The sequence below is a fragment of the Cervus elaphus genome, chromosome 18 (genome assembly GCF_910594005.1).
Source record: "Cervus elaphus chromosome 18, mCerEla1.1, whole genome shotgun sequence".
NCBI lineage: Eukaryota > Metazoa > Chordata > Mammalia > Artiodactyla > Cervidae > Cervus > Cervus elaphus.
The window spans coordinates 64,632,494-64,652,303 of NC_057832.1; the positions used below are offsets into that span (position 1 = coordinate 64,632,494).

Here is a 19,810-nt window from a genome sequence, read left to right on the forward strand (position 1 = left end):
GTTTTTAAATGTAAGGAAATTATTTTTGTTCATTATTGCCCCTGGGAGATGTGTTCTGTCTGTGGACTCAGTTCCTTGTTGATTACTGATGCTCAAGAGATGGTAGAGAAATCATACTGGGTCTCTGTGGGAGGTGACGAGATTATTTACTGGGGCCAGAATAGAAGGACTCACGAGACCCAGGGAACGTGGACCCTGAAAGACCTGTGCTCGTGACCTAGAGGAGAGACTCAGAGCCAGTGCTGGGGATTAGTGATGGTGACACTGATGTGAAGAGGGGCAGGGGAAGCCTGCCTCCCTTGTTATGTGGGACACTCCTCGTGGAGGGTGATGCTGGGGAAACATAAACTTCTGAGAAACAAGTAACTCCCGACCAATGGAACACATGGACGCAGATGCTGGTAAGAGGCTTGACTCCCCTCAGGGCCCCCAGGAAGATGGGATTAGCTTGTGATTTAGTGACTCACTGAGCTTCCCAGGTGGCACAGTAGTAAAAAAGTTACCCAGGAACCATAACAACAACAAGGAAAAACCATGAATAGCATCACCAAACTATGGTGAAATCAGATTCATGTTTTAGATAAGTTTTGACCTGTTAGCTTCCTGCTGGTGCCACAGTGACTACCACAAACTTAGTGGATTAATGTAACTCAAATTTCTTATGTTACATGTCTGTAGGGCAGAAGTCCAAAATGCTTCTCACTGGCCTAAAATCAGGGTGTGGATGGAGCAACATTCCTTTGTGTAGTGTCTAGGGAATAATTTGTTTTCTTGCCTCTGACAGCTTCTAGAGGCTACCTACATTCCCCACTCCTTCATCTTTAAAGCCAGCAGTTTAGCATCTTCACATCTCTGACTCTGTCTAGCTGCTTTCACTCGTAAGGACCTCTATGTTTACATGGGTCCCACCTAGAATTCAGGATAATTTCCCCAGTTCAGTATCCTTATTTTAATCATTTCCAAAAAAATATCTTTAACATAATCTATTCACATAACATATTCACAGGTTCTGAGAATTAAGATGTAGATATCTTTGAGGGAAACAATTTATTCTGCCTACTACATAGGGGTAAAACGAACAATTTAAAAGCAGTGTGATGGTGTAGCTCCATATATGAAAGGCAAAAACACTCAGGAGTCTATGAATTTTATTTACTTGTTGGAAGTAAAATAAATGGAACATGAAGTCCTACAGTTATATAAGTAAACACATCTTGGCCAGATGGAAGTTACAAATGACACTTTGCTGATTAAAATTATAAATCTGAACAGGGGAAAATAAAATAGGGATAAGTACATTACAGGGTATCAGCTGGCTATGTATTTAGCTGAAGACAAAGTATTTAATTCTTGATGGCCTTAATGACAGTTCCGTTTCTCAGAACACTGAGTGTGGCAGAGATAATTGCTACTCTGAGCTGAATTCTGATCAACAAAGATGAACTGGTTGGTGATAGAGAGTGAGAGGGACCTGAGAAAGTGACCTCATTTTCTGGGGCATTCATATTAGCTAGAAAGGCGTACAGAGTACAGTCAGCCCATGCTTTAAGAAAATAGATCTCAAAATATTTTGAAGGACAAAACTGTAGATGTTACAAGCTCCTTAGGAGAGGTAGAAAGTTTTGAAAGCTGTCTTTGTACTAGAATCCTATATTAGGCTTCTCCAGAGAAGTAGACCCAATAGTGTGTGTGTGTATAGATTTATTGTAAGGAATTGTCTTATGTGTTTATGGAGGCTGAGAAGTCCCAAAATCTGCAGTTAGCAAGCTGGAGATTCAAAGTTGGTGATATAGTTCCAGTCTGAGTTCCAAGGTCTAAAAACCAGGAGAGGTGTTTGTATAAATTCCAGTCTAAATCTGAAGGCAGGAGAAGGTGGATATCTCAGCTGAATGACAGGCAGAGGGAGTAAACTCTTCCTTACTCCACCTTTTCTTATATTCAGAGCTTCAACGGATTAGGTGAGGCCCACGCATGTTGGGGAGGACAATCTGCTTTACTTAGACTACCAAATCACACATAATTCTCATCCAGAAATACACTGGCACACCAAAGATAGCATTTAACCAAACACCTGAGCTGCCATGGGACACGTTGACATACAAAATTAACCAATGCAAACCCCAGAGAGAAAAAAAGTGGAGGAGATACACAAGGGAAGCGGTATGGCTGCAGAATACTTCTAGTTGAGCCTACATTAGAAATTAATACTCACAGAAGGCAAAGAGGGACACACAAGGTCAACACCACAGAAGGGAACAAAAAAAAAAAACATGGTAGGAAGGTTCAAGCCATCTTGAGTTAAGGGCCAGGGGGCAGCCTCAGGGCTGGAGGCATTCCACAGCCAGGCAGAACTGAATCAGTCCCTTTGAGCTGTACCGCAAGGTGAGAGTCTAGAGTATCTGGCTAGACCTGAAAGACTTAGCTCAGATTTGAAATTTAAGCAGGTTGTTATTCCACGCCTAAATCATCTGGGGTCCAGGCAGGCTTATTTAAGGTATAAAAGTTGAGCTGCTCACTTTTCCTTTTCTCCCCACAATTCTATTCTTCCTGTTTTTTGAAGGCCAGGAAAAGGTCTCAGTGATGTTGGAGAAAACAGCTTGCCGTGAGTAAAGAGCAGATTTGAAGGATAGAGATTGAGGCAGGAGGAGGCAGAAGCATGGAGAATGGGAGCTGAGTGGCAGTTGAAGTTGTGGGAGTGAGAAGGTGGACATTGAGTCTTCTCAGACCACAGGGCAGGCTCTGGGGGATTGTGGTTTTGCCTCCATTTTCATTGGGCCCCATCGCTTGGTGCTTGACTTGTTCAGCAGAGGTCTGCAGTCATTCCCGAGCTATTTGCTTGCTAAGATAAGGTCATACATGTTTTTCCTTTGGGATAATTGAGCAGTTTCTCAGGCAAACCACAGTGTAGGTGATAGAGGTGAGCATAAATGCACTGAGCATGTAGTGATGAGAAGCACGCTGGTGCTACTTTCTGTTCCCACAAACTGAAAAGCCAGGTATCATAGGGATTTCGTAAGAAAGTGCCCAGAAGTCATTGTTTTTTCCTTCTGCCAGAAACTCCCCAGTTCCCTATTAGCTCTTTTGTGGACTTGATGGCAGCAATGAAAAAGAAAAGGAGAAGGGGAGGAAGGTGGACTATAAGACTGTTTTTTTTAAGGACATCTTTGTTGTTGTTGTTATTTTTAATATTTGGCTGCACAGGTCTCAGTTGTGGCATGCGAGATCTAGTTCCCTGAGCAGGGATCAAACTTGGCCCTCCTGCATTGAGACCGTGGAGTCTTAGCCACTGGACCACCACAGGAAAGTCCCCATAAGACTGTTTTTAAAGTTTATTCTGGGAAAGAATGCCTCTACCTGTCCATCCCACCCCCCATTTTAGGCCACAATATAAAAAAAGGATGTGTGATGGTGTATCTATTAATTTGACGACTTGAAGAATAAAATGCTACTACAGTTGATGGGTGCCTGTAGCTTTTCTTTCTTTGAACTTTAGGTAAAGCCTAGTTGAGTATTGACTTTTCTTGCACTGTGATTAAATTTCTTTCACATTAGAAAATGTCACTTACTCGCAACTTTTCTATTAACCACAGCTTACACTGTAGCAGACAGGCCTTGTAAAGATGCATGGAGTTGCAGGAATGAAGAATGCTCTTTTTCCCCTCAAAGTAGAATGATAATGCCCTGTCCACCCGCCTAGTCCCATCTCAGTGTTACTTCACTCTGCTTGGAACCGACTTTCTCCTGTTCCTTTCTGAATCAAGTTGACCCATCTTTACCCTTCAGGATTCAGTTGAACTCTCATTTTCTCAAGAAATCTCTTATCTGCCTCACCCATCCCATCATCAGTCTCATTCTTGGGCTTTTTACTTCTCAGGTAACCTAACACATCTGAAATAACTGAAGAACTGGTGATTTAGTTGTTTCAAATCTGTCTCTCCCCGCTCATCCCAGAAGAGCCTAAGATAACACGAGTTGTATTTATCCTGAAGACAGTTTTATCTCTAGCTTCCATAACAGTGCCTGGTACATAACAGATACTTGATAGATGCTTCATGAATGCTATGTACTAGGTCATGACCAGGATCAGGATGGAGCAAGAATTGTTGTTCAGTCGCTCAATCAGGTCCAACTCTTTGCGACTCCATGGACTGCAGCATGCCAGGCCTCCCTGTCCATTACCAACTCCCGGAGCTTACTCAAACTCATAACCATTGAGTCAGTGATGCCATCCAACTGTCTCATCCTCTGTCATCCCCTTCTCATCCTGCCTTCAATCTTTCCCAGCATCAGGGTCTTTTTCAAATGAGGCAGTTCTTTGCATCAAGTGGCCAAAATATTGGAGTTTCAGCTTTAGCATCAGTCCTTCCAATGAATATTCAGGACTGATTTCCTTTAAGATTGACTGGTTTAATCTCCTTGCAGTCCAAGGGACTCTCAAGAGTCTTCTCCAACACCACAGTTCAAAAGCATCAATTCTTCGGCACTCACACATCCACACGTGACTACTGGAAAAACCATAGCTTTGTCGGCAATGTCTCTGTTTTTTAATATGCTGTCTAAGTTTGTCATAGCTTTTCTTTCAGGGAGCAAGTGCCTTTTAATTTCATAGCTGCAGTCACTGTCTACAGTGATTTTGGAGCCCAGGAAGAGAAAATCTGTCACTGCTTCCCTGCTTTTCCCCTTCTATTTGCCATGAAGTGATGAGACTGGATGCCATGATCTTAATTTTTTGAATGTTGAATTTTAAGCCAGCTTTTTCACTCTCCTCTTTCACTTTCATCAACAGGTTCTTTAGTTGCTCTTCACTTTCTGCCATTAGAGTGGTATCATCTGCATATAGGTCGTTGATATTTCTTCCGTCCATCTTGATTCCAGCTTGTGGTTAATCCAGCCCAGAACTTCTCATGATATGCTCTGCATATGAGTTAAATAGGCAGGGTGACAATATACAGCCTTGTCGTATTCCTTTCAGAATTTTGAACCAGTCAGTTGTTCTATGTCAGGTTCTAACTTGCTTCTTGACTTGTATACAGGTTTCTCAGGAGACAGGTAAGGTGGTCTGGTACTCCCGTCTCTTTAAGAACTTTCCACAGTTTGTTGTAATCACACACTTGAAAGGCTTTAGCATAGTCATGAAGCAGAAATAGATGTTTTTCTGGAACTCCCTTGCTTTCTCCATGATCCAGCGTATTCTGGTGTTTGATCTCTGGTTCCTCTGCATCCCTTAGTATTTTGCTTTAAGGGTGGGAGATTGAACCCACTGGGTAAGAAACCTGGGCCACACAGAGATCATCCCTAGCCCTGGGCTGTTGTCTACCTGTGTGGTCCTGACTGTGTGTGCACGGCAGGAAGCCCCTAAATCATCATCGGTCCTATCCATTCTGAGCGTTTTCTGTCCACCAGCATCTGAAGGGCTTGTTTGCAGCTTCTGTTGCTGTGACATCAGCAGTTCATTTCCTGGTATCTTGGATCACAAAGGCCTAAACCAGCTCTGATTTCAGGGCTTTCTGCCCTGCTGGTGCTTCCCTGCATCCAGCAGCTCTGCTCCGTTCAGAGCTGTCCCACAGCCAGAGCCCCTGCCCACCCGAGGTACCACCTCGCATCCTGAGGCTGCCACGGAGCAGGTGCTTGGGGGTGCTGCTGGTGTCCAGCCTGTACTGGGACAGCTGGTGGAGGGTGGATGGAAACCCTGCGTGCCCCTGCAGGACTCGCAGCCCTCACTCACCTGGGGCAGAGGACTACAAGGACGATTGTCTAAAGCTTTGTTGCTAGAGGAGCAAAGATGAGAACTTCCCATGAAATTAACCTCAACGAGGAAGTTTATCAGCATTTCTTAGCTGCTGCTTCCTCTTCCTAGCCCCACATCTATTGGAAATTGCTAATGGGAGCTGGCTTTATCTCTTCACGTGTGTACAGACAAAATAAAAAGTAAGGCACACTATACAGTGAGCTTTATCTGAGAATCTGAATCTGAGTGTTTTGACCCTTTCAAGGACAGAACCTACATAACAGATTCTACTGTTTAGAAACTTACTGTATGTTCAAGTCTGGGTTTTGTTTTTTCTTTGAGCCTTTTTCTTTTTTCCTTTGAGCCTTCTTGATCACTCTAGGTGTTTTGTTTTAAAGTTAAGAATTAGCATTTTAACCAGTCAGCTCTTTTGGCACTTACCCCTCGATTCTATCATGTGCATTGGCTGATATTGCCCTAGTAATGGAGAAGCAGCAAATCTTCAGGCAACTCATATATTTCTTTTTACACATGCCACACACCAATTATTTGTCTGCCTTGCATTTTGGCAGTAGAGATTTCCTTAACAGTTGGTTGCAAATTGAATTTTTAGAAATCAAATCCCACTGGCTGCAGGAACATATCAGACAAGCTTTATCTTCCTTCTAATTAAGCATCACTAGGCAGTGACTCCTGTCATTTAAGCTTTCAGGTTCCTTTTCTTGGTTCTTTTTGTCAAGTAATTGTTTTGTAAATAAGTACAGCTCAGCTGGTAAAGGATCCACCTGCAATGCAGGAGACCCTGGTTTGATTCCTGGGTCAAGAAGATCCCCTGAAGAAGGAAAAGGCTACCCACTCCGGTATTCTTGGGCTTCCGTGGTGATTCAGCTGGTAAAGAATCTGCCTGCAATGCAGGAGACCCCGGTTCGATTCCTGGATCAGGAAGATCACCTGGAGAAGGGAAAGGCTACCCACGCCAGTATTTCAGCTTGGAGAATTCCATGGACTGTATAGTCCATGGGATCGCAAAGAGTCTGACAGAACAGAGTGACTTTCACTTTTGGTTTCATTGAAGTTCCCTGGTTCAGGCTTCCTGTTGCAGGGAAGCCTGCAATGAGTTCTACTGTATTTTAACACTTTGTGTTCATTTTCTGAAAGTGAAGCACGACTGTGACTTATGTGGTTTGTTTTGATGGTAAACCTCAGGCCGCGCCTCATTGTGTTGGTAGTCTAGTGGCAGGCATTAAAAGAAATATAACTCCCAACCTCACTACTGAAAGAAACCAAGAAGACAAGAGAAGTCAGGCAAACACCAGTAAAGGCACTTTCCGAATTGTGAATACTTAAAATTTTTATTAGGATACAGAATCATACATTTTTTCACTTTGTTGGATATACCTTATTATACTAGCTAGGAATCTAGTGTAGTGTTGAATTGGTGAAATTGGCCTTCCTTCATTTTTTATCTTAAAGACAAAGCATTCAATCTTTTACTATTATGTAGCTAACAGTAGATATTTCATCAATGCCCTTTATCAATTTGAGAAATCTATTATTCTTTAGCTATTCTTATCACCTTTTATCATTAATGGATGCTGAATTTTTCACGTTTTTAATACATCTGCTAATATAGTGAATCACATTGATTGATTGATTTCAAATGTTAAAGCGATCGTTCATTACCAGGATAAACCTATTTAATCACTGTATGTGTGTTATACTAAAATTTTATATAAGAACATTTGCATCTATGTTGATGAGAGATAGCAAATCTGCAGTTTTGTCTTAAAATGTCTTTGACTAATTTTGTCATAGATAATGCTGACCTCATAACATGAGTTAATTGTATTCCCTGTTTATTCTATATTTTGGGAGGATTTATGTAGATTTGATATGCTTTCTTCTAATTATTGCTTCATAGAACTCATAGAAGCCACCTGGGTCTGGAATTTTCCTTGTATTCTCCTAATAGCAAGTTGAGTTTCTTTAATAGGTATAGAGTTATTTAGCTTATCCATTTTTCCTGGAATGAGTGAGGTGGGATTATAGCTTATACAAGCTGTCTATAAGACATATGGATTTGTATAACCCAAAATTAATTCATTTGAATTATTTCACAGATGACATCTTTTAGAAAATCAAGCAGGATGGGTTGGGGTATTTGCAAGTGGGCACATCCTATAAATAAAATTCCCATTATGGGCCCAAGATAGACAATAATTTTGTGTTCATGACATCACATTGAAAAATAAACCTTCAGGACAATAGGCATATTCACTGTTACTTTTTCAAAATATTGAAATATATACTGCATATAAGTTAATTTTTAGATTACTTATCACCTTACTATTTCAAATACTTATGACAAGTTAGAGATCAAAAATATGAAAAAATATTCAAGAAAAGTAGATGATATTCATGACATGAATGTAGTCAAAGTTCCAGACAGAGGACAGAAGAACTATTAGTAGCAGGAAGGAAATAATACCAGAAATAATTCAAGGCAAGTTCCCAGAACTCAAGGGCATGGGTTTATAGATTTTAAGAGCCATGACAAAGTATATGATCGTGACGTTTTGAATTGCAAGGAATAATCTCCTAAAAGCTTTCAGAGAGAGAAACAAAAATAAAACAAAAATCTGATCATGGAGAAAGGGTTGGAAATCAGAATAGCAGGAAATGAAAAGTGTTAATTTAGCCAGAAATTGTGATATAACTCTTTTCAGAGGCTGGAGAGAAGAAAAAAAGGTTAAAAAAAAACCAAAACAAAAAAACTAAATTCTCATCTATCATAGTAAGAAGTGATTCGATAATTCATCTCAATGAAGTCTGGAGATAGCAAGAAAAGCATGCCATTTAGGTATTTGGTAGTAAAAACAAACAACAAACAAAAAAGCCTGTTTCAATAAAAGAGTGAAAAGCCTTGTGAATACAGTGGTCATGGGCTGGGGAAGGGACTACCGTTTTTCAGTATCAACTTTATAGAACAAGTGCTTTTCTAACTATATGTGTTAATAATTTAGCAACTAAAATTAAATAGTAGATAAGGATTTGCACGAGGTTTGCGTGGGCCTGCTGAATATGACACTAATACTTCTTCTCCCTCCAGATTCCCGGTATATTCTTTTGCCTGTCGTGCTACATCACCTCCACATGCACTTGCAAGAACAGAAGGACCTGATCATGTGTGCAAGGATCCTGAGCAATGTATTTTGTCTCATCAAGAAAAATAGCTCAGTAAGTAAACACAGGTCATAGGATATAGTGCCCATCAGATGGCTTCTGGAAAGAAAATTTTAAGTTTTCTGAGAAAGCACACCAAAGAGTCATCCTTGGAGACTCTCACTTTCATTTCCATCTGTGTTGGACTTTTTACTTTTCTTCTAAAGGAATTCTTTTTTTTAACCTTGTAGGATGTCTGTAGCCCCAAATAACCTGCATGTCTTAAACTTGTATTTCAAGGAAGAACTGTATACCCAATGAGAAAAATTAGAAATCTCAAAGCCTCCCACATGTGTCTTTAATCTTGATAAATACTCTGTGGCAAGAATAAATTATTGCTTGCAAAGACAGTCTGTTTGGGCCCATTCAGTGAAAGACTGGATGATGATGGTCAGAGCTTGGCCACGGGCCTTGGGCCAAGCCCTATGCAGATAGTGAAAGCTAAAGAGAGGCCCAGGAACCTGGTGGTATCTTGCACCACAACCATTACTAATCTCACCATTGTCATGGCTCTAGAAATTCCTGTCAATGTTCCTGACTCTTGAGGAATTGCAGTTTGTATTAGGCGATAGAGTGTAAACAGAGAAAAGTGGCATGCTTGCTTATAACTGGGGGTAACCCCCTGCATGCTCATGGTTCAGAGGTCTGGTGTGAAGTCCACGTGCGAAGGATGTCCTAGTTTAGTTACATCAGTTTGCACCTGTTTACTACGCAGCCTCACCCGTAACAACTTTTACAAAGTAGGATTGGCAGTGAATGTTGGGATGCCTGTTTCTCTGCCTCCTACTACTAGCATGCTATAATTTTCCCATTTTCATCCCTCTGAGTTATGATCACCTTCTGAAGAGCTTCCAGTAGAAGTCTTGGACATAGGACTCCAGCACTGTGGGAACAGTTGTTGTTCAGTTGCTAAATCATGTCCAACTCTTTGTGACCCCATGGACTGCAGCATACCAGGCTCATCTGTCCTTCACCATCGTCCGGAGTTTGCTCAGACTCATGTCTATTGAGTCAGTGATGCTTATGTAACAGTCTCATCCTCTGTCACCCCCTTCTCCTCCTGCCTTCAATCTTTCCCAGCATCAGGATCTTTTCCAGTGAGTCGGCTCTTTGCATCAGGTGGTCAAAGTACTGGAGCTTCAGCTTCAGCGTCAGTCCTTCCAATGTGTATTCAGGGTTGATTTCCTTTAGGTTAACTACTTTGATCTCCTTACTGTCCAAGGGACTCTCAAGAGTCTTCTTCAGTACCTCATTTCAAAAGCATCAGGTCTTTTGTGGGAACAGAGTTGGCCCTTGAGAGAAAAAGACCAGAAACTCTGTGTCTGAAAGTATGGTATGAGATACCTGCATAGGAGGGATCATTGCTTTTTACGTACCCAATTCAGTAAAGTATAGCTATACCGTGCCTAGTGAGAATGTTTTTGCTAACTCTCATTGCTGAGAGTGAGAAGTAAGTTTAAAAGGTTACTGCAGAAAACCAAAAACGTCAGGTGTTAGTAGAGATGATTTTTTTTTTTCCCCTCCTATTTCATTGTTGAAGTTTTGGTCAGTTTTTGCACTTGTCTGATGAGGAAGTCAGAGCAGAAACTCTGTTCTGGGGGAAAATCTTTAGTGGTTTTCTTTCCAGTGTAGGAAAGTTTATCATAAAATCCCAGTGAAAAGGGTCTTTCCAACTCATACTTTCTAAAAGTTTTCCTTGCAAAAGTAATCTTCTTGCTACACAAAGCATTTGTCATCATAGTGCTTTGTCTGGTGCAGTATAATAAGAACTCAAATCCAGTACCTTTAGTCAGTACAGAAAATTTTGCTCGCTCTCTCAAGTTCTGGGGCTTAGATAGTATACATTTTGCTTCGGGAGAGCAGTCCCAGCACAACCACTGACATTAAGTCCAGTCTGTAACTAACATCATTCAGACTGAATGCTGTTTGCTAATCTTTACATGTAGGGATTTTTAAAAATCACTTTATAGAACATTTGCACTTAGGAGTTTTGGAAAATGACCCATGCAACTCCAGTGATGAGAAGAATAAATGTAAAAACAATCTGAAATCAAAAAATTGCAAACTCTTAAAACCAAGAGGGATGTTTAGTGAACTGTCAGGCCCAGAGAGGCAAACTTACCTCACAGAGAGACACACACAATGTTATTGGCATAGCTGGTGTTCTGAATTAGTCTGGGGTGTGTTTCAGACCATCACTCCACCTTTTTACTTGATCTCAGGTTCCCACTGCACTGCAGAGTCACGTACTCTTGGGTGAGGTGTTAATATATCTGTGCCTTTTGTTTTCTATGAAAGGTCATTCATTTAGATAAATTAGGGAGGTCCAGGACTGACCAGCTCGAGTCCTTTGTTAGGACTCTTATTTTAGGCCACAATTTCCTGAGCACATTATTTTTTTTTCCTTTAGGAAAAATCTGTGCTGGAGGAAATAGATGTGATAGTGGCTAGCCTGCTGGACATCCTGCTGAGAACCATCTTGGAGATCACCAGTCGTCCGCAGCCATCTGGCTCCACCATGAGGCTTCAGTTTCAGGATGTCACGGTAAGGCCACGGCGCACAAAACTGCAGAGTTTTGCTTGTTAAAGCCTCAGTTGCTTTGAGGGTGGGTTTCTGTAAGAATCTGGGGAATCTGAACTTGGGAGGTTGATCTGTGTTCATTTCAAATGTGTGTAAGTTTACCTTCGTTTTACCAGGGGATGGAGTAAGATGCATGTTTGTTACAAGATCTTCGATTAAGATATTTCTAATGGCAGAAAGGCCAAATTGGCCCAGTTTTTTTCCCCCCCATTTTGCGCAATTCAAGTTAATCTGTGGCTCTATATCCTCAGTCTCCTTGATAATTATCCATTCTCTTTTCATTCATCAAATTGCTTGAGAAAGTTAGAACAGTGAAACAGAGCAATAGCAGTCAAGGGTCCTAAATTTTGATTGTGAATTTTTCACTATGGCTAGTAAGGATCTTAATTTGGTGGCAGGTTGGTGGGGGAGGTCAGTTTCCTCAGCTATGAATTGTGAAAGTTTGACCTGGTGATTTTGAGATATCTTCAAGCTCCACCATTTTATGGATCTAATGTAACATGAGTTATAAATATTAAGACATAATTTATGTGATAGTTTATTTGTATATATATTTATATGTGTGTGTGTAGAGAGAGAGATGTATAGATGGATGGATGGGTACATAAATTTTCACATTTGAAACTCACATTCAGTTGACCAATGTGGCCTTTTTTTTTTTAAGGTCTGATTCAGAACATTCTTGTAAATACCACTCGCAGAAATGGCAGTAGATGCTCTAGTTTTCACATATAGGTTATTAACCAAAATGTCAGCCTTTTGCTATTATTTTTACAAATTGTGCACTATAGAACCACTATCATAAGAATGTTTGCCTAGCTCCTGATGAAGATAATTTTTTTTTTCTTTTACTTAAGGAAGTAGAGGGTTTTCCAGGTGTCTTAGTAGTAAAAAAAAAAAAAAAAAAAAAAACCCCACCTGCCAATCCAGGAGGTGCAGGTTCGATTCCTGGGTCAGGAAGATCACCTGGAGGAGGAAACAGCAACCCACTGCAGTATTCTTGTCTGGGAAGTCCCCTAGACAGAGTGAGGCATAGTCCATGGTGTCGCAAAAGAGTTGGGCAGGACTTAGGGACTAAACAAAAAACAACAACAAAATAGAAAGCCCACCCCGGCTGTCCTGCCAAGGTTGAGTGTCTTAAGGATGGCCATCTTCTATTGCATTTTATTTTCTCTGCTTTCAGAGCTGAGATTTACCTGATTCTTCCTACCAAGCTCCTGGTTTGGGAAGTAAAGTTACTCAATTTCTTGTAACAAGCAGAGGTTAAAGATTGTACGAAAAAATTTCCTAATATATGTAATAGTTGTACTGCCTCATTAAAGAAAAGAAGAGCAAGCTATTAATTTCTCACGATCTGGTGGAATTTCATTTGTAGAATGCCACCTACCTCACAGGGTTAGCTTTGTGTATTTGCCAACTCTTTGATCCACAGTAAATGCTCAAAACATGTTGTTTTTTCTTAAAACTACTGGAGATCATTATGGGTTTGAAAGTTTGCGTGAGTTTGTTTTGAATTTTTTTGTCCTGTCTTCTCATGTTTTTCTGAAATTTTTATTTTGTGATAATTTGAGTCACTTGCAGTTGTGAAAAATAATACAGATATTCCATGTTCCTTTTATCCAGTTTCCCTAATGGTAATGTCTTTCAGAACTATAGCACAGTATCACAACTAGGATATCAACAGTAGTGCAGTCAAGATGCAGAATATTCCACCACCCCAAGAATCCCCTGTCTTGCCCTTTTATAGCCAAACTCAATTCTCTCCCAACTCCACCTCCTTATTAAGCCTGTCAACCACAAAATCTGTTCTCCTTTTCTTGTTATTTTGTCCTTTTAAGAATGCTGTACTTGAGTCACTTTGCTGTACAACAGAGAATCGGTACAACATTGTAAATTGACAATGATTTTTAAAAATTTTTAAAAAGAATGTTATACAAGTAGAACCATACAGTACGTAACTTTTGTGATTGGCTTTTTTTTTTTTTTGGCTTTTTTTTTTTTTTTACTCAGCTTAATCCTCTAGAAATTCATCCAGGTCATTGTGTATGTGTATATATACACATATATAAATAAATATATATGTATATATCTGTTCCTTTTTCTTACTCAGTAGTTTACATGGTGTAGATGTGCTATAGTATGTTTAGCTATCTCCACTGAAGGCCATCTTGGTTGTTTCCAGATTTTGGCTGCTACTAACAAAGCTACTATAGATATTTGCATGCAAGTTTTTATGTAAGCATAAGTCTTCATTTCTCTAGGATAAATACTCCCAGGAGTATGGCTGCTGGATTGTATGGTAGTAGCCTATTTTGGTTTTTAATAAATGGTCTTACCTACTTCCATAATGGGTGTGTCACTTTACCTTCTCATATATTCAGTGTATAATGAATGATCCAATTTCTCAGACCCTCATAAGCATTTAGTGTTGTCACTTTGAGGAGTGGGGAAGGGATGGGGACCCTCGGAAAGGTGGGTAGTAATAGCTCATCATGGTTTTGACTTGCATTTCCCTAATGATTAATGAGGCCAAACATCTTTTCGCATACTTGTTTGCCATCTATATTTCACTTTCAGTGGAATATCTTTTTATGTCTTTTCTCCTTTTTCTAATTGGATTGCTGTCCTTGGTTGAATATGTCATTTACAAATATTTTATCCCACTCTGTAGCTTGTTTTTTCATCCTTTTAACAGGGTCTTTTTGTTGTAGAGCAAAAGTTTTTAATTTTGATGAAGTCCAGTTTATCAGTTTTTCCTTTGATGGATCATGCTTTTGATGTCAAGTTTAAGAACTCTTTTTGTCTAGCCCTATATTCTGAAGGTTATCTCCTAGGTTGTTTTTTTTTTTTCTTTTTGCCTAAAAGTATTATAGTTTTATATGTCACATTAAAGTCTGTGAACCATTTTGAGTTGATTTTTATATTCACTGTGTCAGATAATTTTAACATCTCTATTATCTCAGTGTTGACATCTCTTGTCGTTTTTCATTCGGTTTGAGATCTTCTTGGGTTTTTGTATGACGAGTGATTTTCAGTTGAAACCTGGACATTTTTGTATTATAAGACTCCAGCTCTTATTTAAACCTTCTGTTTCACGTGGCTTTATGTGACACTACTTAGCAAGGAAAGGGTGAGGATGCCAACTCACGATGGGCAGTTGGAGGCAGAAATCCAGGCTCCTTGCCTTGGCTTCACTGACACAGACCAGTGGTCATGAAAATACCTGCCCCCTATTTGGCTCTGCATTCTGGAGACAGATGTTGGGGTATCCCATCACAGCCTTGTAAAGATGGAAATCTGGACTCCCCATTTGGCTCTTGCAGGTTTGAAAACAGCCAGATTTTTGTGATGTTGAGCTACAGTAGAGAAGTGACTGCTAAAAGTTTTGTCTTGTTAAACTTCCCCTTTACTGGTCCTTTGGCTTAAGAGAGCAGGCTTTCTGGGAGGTGCCAAGCGGAGGTGGGGGGTTAGGGAGATTGTTGCAAATACTGTTATTTCAAGGAGGCCAGCTTTTTCAACTCCAGGGGCAGGATATAGGAGGCAAAAAGAAAACCCAGAGAACGCAGCACCCTGTCCTTCCTTGGGTCTGAGGTCTCTAGCAGGCCTGTTCTCTTCTTTCCACTTTCCAGAGTCATCTTGTTTGTTTTGTATATAATGGAGGGGTTTTTGTTGTACTTGGTAGAAGGAATTGGGGAAAGCATATATACTCCAGCTTCCCAAAAGCAGAAGAAAGTCTCCTTCATTTTGGTTTTGCTGGTAACATTTCAATTGCTTCCTGGCAATACAGCTCCAACACAGTCCTAAAATTATAATGGCCAAGCAAACAAAATCACAGCAAATGCTCCATGTGGTCAAAGACTGCCCAAGGTCAAAAGCTAAAACACTTTGTCAAACTGCTTTGTGTCTATCAACAGGGTTGAAACTGTCAAATTTTTCTGGGCCATGAAGACCTGTAGGTCTTCACAGCGTAATGTTGTAGTTTAGTTGCTCAGTTGTGTCCAACTCTTTGCAACCCCTTGGACTGTAGCCCTCTAGGCTCCTCTGTCCATAGGATTTCCCCAGCAAGAATACTGGAGTGGGCTGCCATTTCCTCCTCCAGGGGATCTTCCCCACCCAGGGATCGAACCTGTGTCTCCTTCTTGGCAGGTGAATTCTTTACCAGTGAGTTACCTGGGAAGTCCTCACAGTATAATAATCAGTGCAAATTAAGAGACTTAAGAAGGCAGTGAGTGATGCTCATGGGTGGGTTTGGGCAGACAGGGGGTTTGTCCGGTTTGCTACAATTTTAGGAAAATCACATATAGTGAAACCTTTCCCTCATGTAGCTGTTGTGTGGCCCTTGCCGTGTGCCAAACCAAACTCTGGGTATGTGGGATGAAGTTTGCAAGAAATGTCCACTTAAATAGTTTGGTATCTTAGATTTTATAGATTTTGTGCTGCAAGATAGTTTTTTTTTTTTTCGAATCCTCAAGCAGACCTGGTCTAAATCCTACTCTGCCCTTTGATTAGCTGTGCATGCTCTTGGGCAAGCTTCTGTTTAATTGCCTTTAAAATAGAGAAAGTAATTGTACTTATCTCAACGTGAGTTTAAGGGTTTCATCAAATCTATAAAAGTGTTTAAGCAACATGAGTACATTTTAGCCATTAGTAATTGTGGTAGCAACACCAGTCTGTAATATTATTATTATTGTAGAAGTAATATCTATGTTGTTATTGAATGAATCGAGTTCGGCTGCTTCCCACTTACAAGATCAATTACACACTCACAAATGGTAGAAGAGAAAGATGCCTTTAATCAAAATGCCAGCCATCTGGGGAGATGGTGAACTCAGCATCCCCCAAAACCACCTCCAAAGATTCTGCTCAGCAACAACAGCTTAAAAAAAAAATAAGGCAGTAACCTCAGTTCATCATTGAGATCGGGTGTTAGAATCACCACCGTTCTTCAGCTGCGTGCAGGCTTGTCCTACCCTCGTGATCTTCCTCTAGATGTTATCTTGTTCATACAGTTCGGTCACACATTTTGTTCAGATTACTGAAGGGAAAGCTAGAGAAGAGATCTGGTCATTTGTTCATTACTTATTCTTCATTTCTTCTTTGATCTACAGAAGGAACAGACAAGTTAGGCAAAGTATTGTGTGACTAAAAGATTTGAAAGGTGTGTTGGGCTAGAGATGAGTAGAACATGAGGGTGCCTGGTTTAAAACTTATAGTGTAGCTCTGCTAAAGTGACAGGGAAAAGGGGCTTCCTGCTGAAGGCAGTTTCCTATAAGAGCTGCTTTATTGTTGTTGTTTATTATTGTTGTTTAGTTGCTAAGTCATGTCCAACTCGTGACCCAATGGACTGTAGCCTGCCAGGTCCTCTGTCCATGGGATTTTCCAGGCAAGAATACTGTAATGGGTTGCTGTTTCCTTCTCCAGAAGATTTTCCTGACCCAGGGGTTGAACCTGCATCTACTGCATAGGCAGGCAGATTTTTACTACTGAGCCACCAGGAAAGACCTTAAAGAGCTACTTACTTTTTAACTAATTCTAAGGTGAGAAATGGGTCCTGATCATTGGCAAGGTTATTTCTCTGGGCACTGAAGACCTATCTGATTTCTTCCTCTTTCTGAATTAGAGAACAGGCTCTCTGAATAGGGAGGTTTTCCATGGCAGTCCTACCCTGAGCACCTTTCTGTCTTTACAGAAAAAGTGCCCACTATAAGTGGTCATGCTGTGGGTAAGAGCCAGTCCCACCGTGTGTCATGGGGAAGTGTTTCAGCTCTCTGTAAGTGCCACATCTGTCACCCTGTCTCCTGGTAATGCCAACAGGATGACTGGCGTCCACTCTTGTCATAATTCCAGATAACAGTAGCCTTATTTTTACCATCTAAATGGGTTGTACTTTTTGTTCTTCTACCAACTGTTGTTTAAGCTTTAAAATACTCTCACTAGTTGAGGGGAGTTGGGGGAGGGTAAAGCACCATCATAATCAGTTCCTTTCAAACATCTAATTGTACATGGAAGCAGATTTTATTAAGAGGCATGTATGGCCATTTGTTCACACCCTCAACTATTGGACTCCAGAGTTGCTTACAGTTGGTAAATGCATCTGGGTACATAGTTCTATTCAGCACCATTTATAGTACAGGTGACTCAGTCAGCAGGAACCATGTCTAAGACATAGCTCTACATTTGTCTGCAGTTTTTGTGTGCTACGGGCTGTGGTTGGGGGAAGAAGAAAGCAGAATTCTGTAAGGGGGAGTTCTGGGGGACATTTGGGTATATATAATGAAAGGTTTCTTGAAGACCTTATAGCCATCTACTAATCTTATTCCCAGTTATTGGTGGAAATGGCCATTTTACTCAATCTAGTTGTAATATGGATGAAACCACTGTGGCGTGGATTTCTTGCTAAAGATGATTTGTACTTAAATTCCAACATTAAAATGAAGTGAACCTTGGCTGACAATAATTTATTTTTTTATTTTTAACAAATTACGAGTCTACGGCTTTCATGCAGACACTTAAAGTCTCTTAAAAACAAAATTGCAGGTGAAAAATATGTCAGTGAAATATTGGACATCTCGGCCTCTTAACAGGGTTAAATGTTCCTAAACTGATGAAGTGAATAAATAAAATGATATCGTAAGGTAGATATTGGAAATGACAACATGTCGTAAATGTGCCAGGATGAGATATTAGCATGACAAGTTGTTTGCATTGGGCCTAAACCGGATGTGACAGAGATAAATAGTCAATAATATGGATTCAGAGAGAGATTCTCTTAGTACAGTGACTGTAAAGATTTAATGAAATGAATATCTTTTCATTTTTGAGTAATTTTTATGATTTACTAAAATCATTAAAAATAATGTCATTTAAGATATATCACTATTCATAGACAGAATGTATGTTGAAATAGTCTAAGAATGTTAATCTCATAGATACATTGGAGATAGTTTGGTTAAGATGCAGAAAAACCAAAGATGAAAAATTGAATGCATTACTACTAACTAGATTTGTGTTTTCAGGTTGAGACATAAGAGCAGCTAAAATATGCAGACATTAACAAAGTAATATATTGAGCTTAGAGGGTATTTCTGCTAGCCCATACTGGTGAGCTCTCAAATATTTGCCCTAAAAAGTGTGTAGGAATATTAATTTGTTGTATCTATGTGTTGCAAATTATTATACACATGCAAGGAGTCAACTTGCATCTCTGGTTCGTGTGTGTGTGTGTGTGTGTGTGCACACGCGTGTGCACATTCATTCACTCAGTCATGTCTGACTCTTGGAACCCAGTGGTCTATAGTCCACTAGGCTTTTCTGTCCATGGGATTTTCCAGTTAAGAATACTGGAGTCAGTTGCCACATCCTCCTCCAGGGGATCTTCCTGACCCAGGGATTGAATCTGCATCTTTTGCATCACCTGCATTGGCAGGTGGATTCTTTACCACTAACATGGCCATAAAGTAGCATCCTTGGGCCTCCCATGGCCTTGGTGACTTTGACTGTCTTGACTTAGCTACTGCTATGGGTAAATTCCATTTCTCAAAGCTTTTAGTCTCAAGTTGTACATATGAGTCTATAATATTTTCCCATGTAAACTCAAAGAATTCAACTCCCAGTTAAATTGCATTTCTCTAAATCCACAGTCACTTACCACTGGTTACCTCTCTTGTTGTGCTTATACTGTTTTAAATGTACTTAAAAGTAGGTAAATTCTTTGCTGAGCAAAAGTTTCATTGAAAACAAATATTTTAAGTTAGAAATGCATCAGGAAATGCAGCAATAATGATTTTGTGTGTGTGTATGTGTTCTCAGTCATTCAGTTGTGTCTGACTCTTTGTCACCCCATGGACTGAAGCCCTCCAATCTCCTCTGTCCATTGGATTTTCCAGGCAAGAGCACTGGAGTGTGTTGCCATTTCCTTCTCCAAAGGTCTTCCCAACCAAGGGATCTAACCCACCCACATCTCCTATGTCTCCTACTTTGGTGGGCGGATTCTTTTCCCTCTGAGTCACTAGGAAAGCCTGATAATGTTATAAGTCCTCAAATCTATGGATGCTATATGTATTTTTTTCTTTTCATTATTAATTTTTAAGATTTGGATTTTATGGGAGTCAGTCGCATAGCACCCAAGCACAAAAGAATCACAATTAACTTTAACTATTCTTAGACTTGTGGTTGCCGGGGAAACTGGGGGTGAAAGGGGAGGGATGGATTGGGAATTGGGGGTTAGCAGAGGCAAACTAGTATATACAGGATGGATAAACAACAAGATCCTCCTGTAT

General features: G+C 40.2%; 1 protein-coding gene across 3 annotated transcripts in view; it reads left to right on the plus strand.

Moving 5' to 3' along the window:
- DOCK4 (dedicator of cytokinesis 4) overlaps positions 1–19,810 on the plus strand; it is a 473,136-nt gene that overhangs the window by 340,892 nt on the left and 112,434 nt on the right. For all 3 annotated transcript variants that reach the window (XM_043872328.1, XM_043872326.1, XM_043872327.1), the window contains exons 24-25: positions 8,838–8,965; positions 11,361–11,495. In XM_043872328.1, the coding sequence (XP_043728263.1) occupies positions 8,838–8,965; positions 11,361–11,495 (263 nt within the window). The remainder of the gene's footprint in view (positions 1–8,837; positions 8,966–11,360; positions 11,496–19,810) is intronic.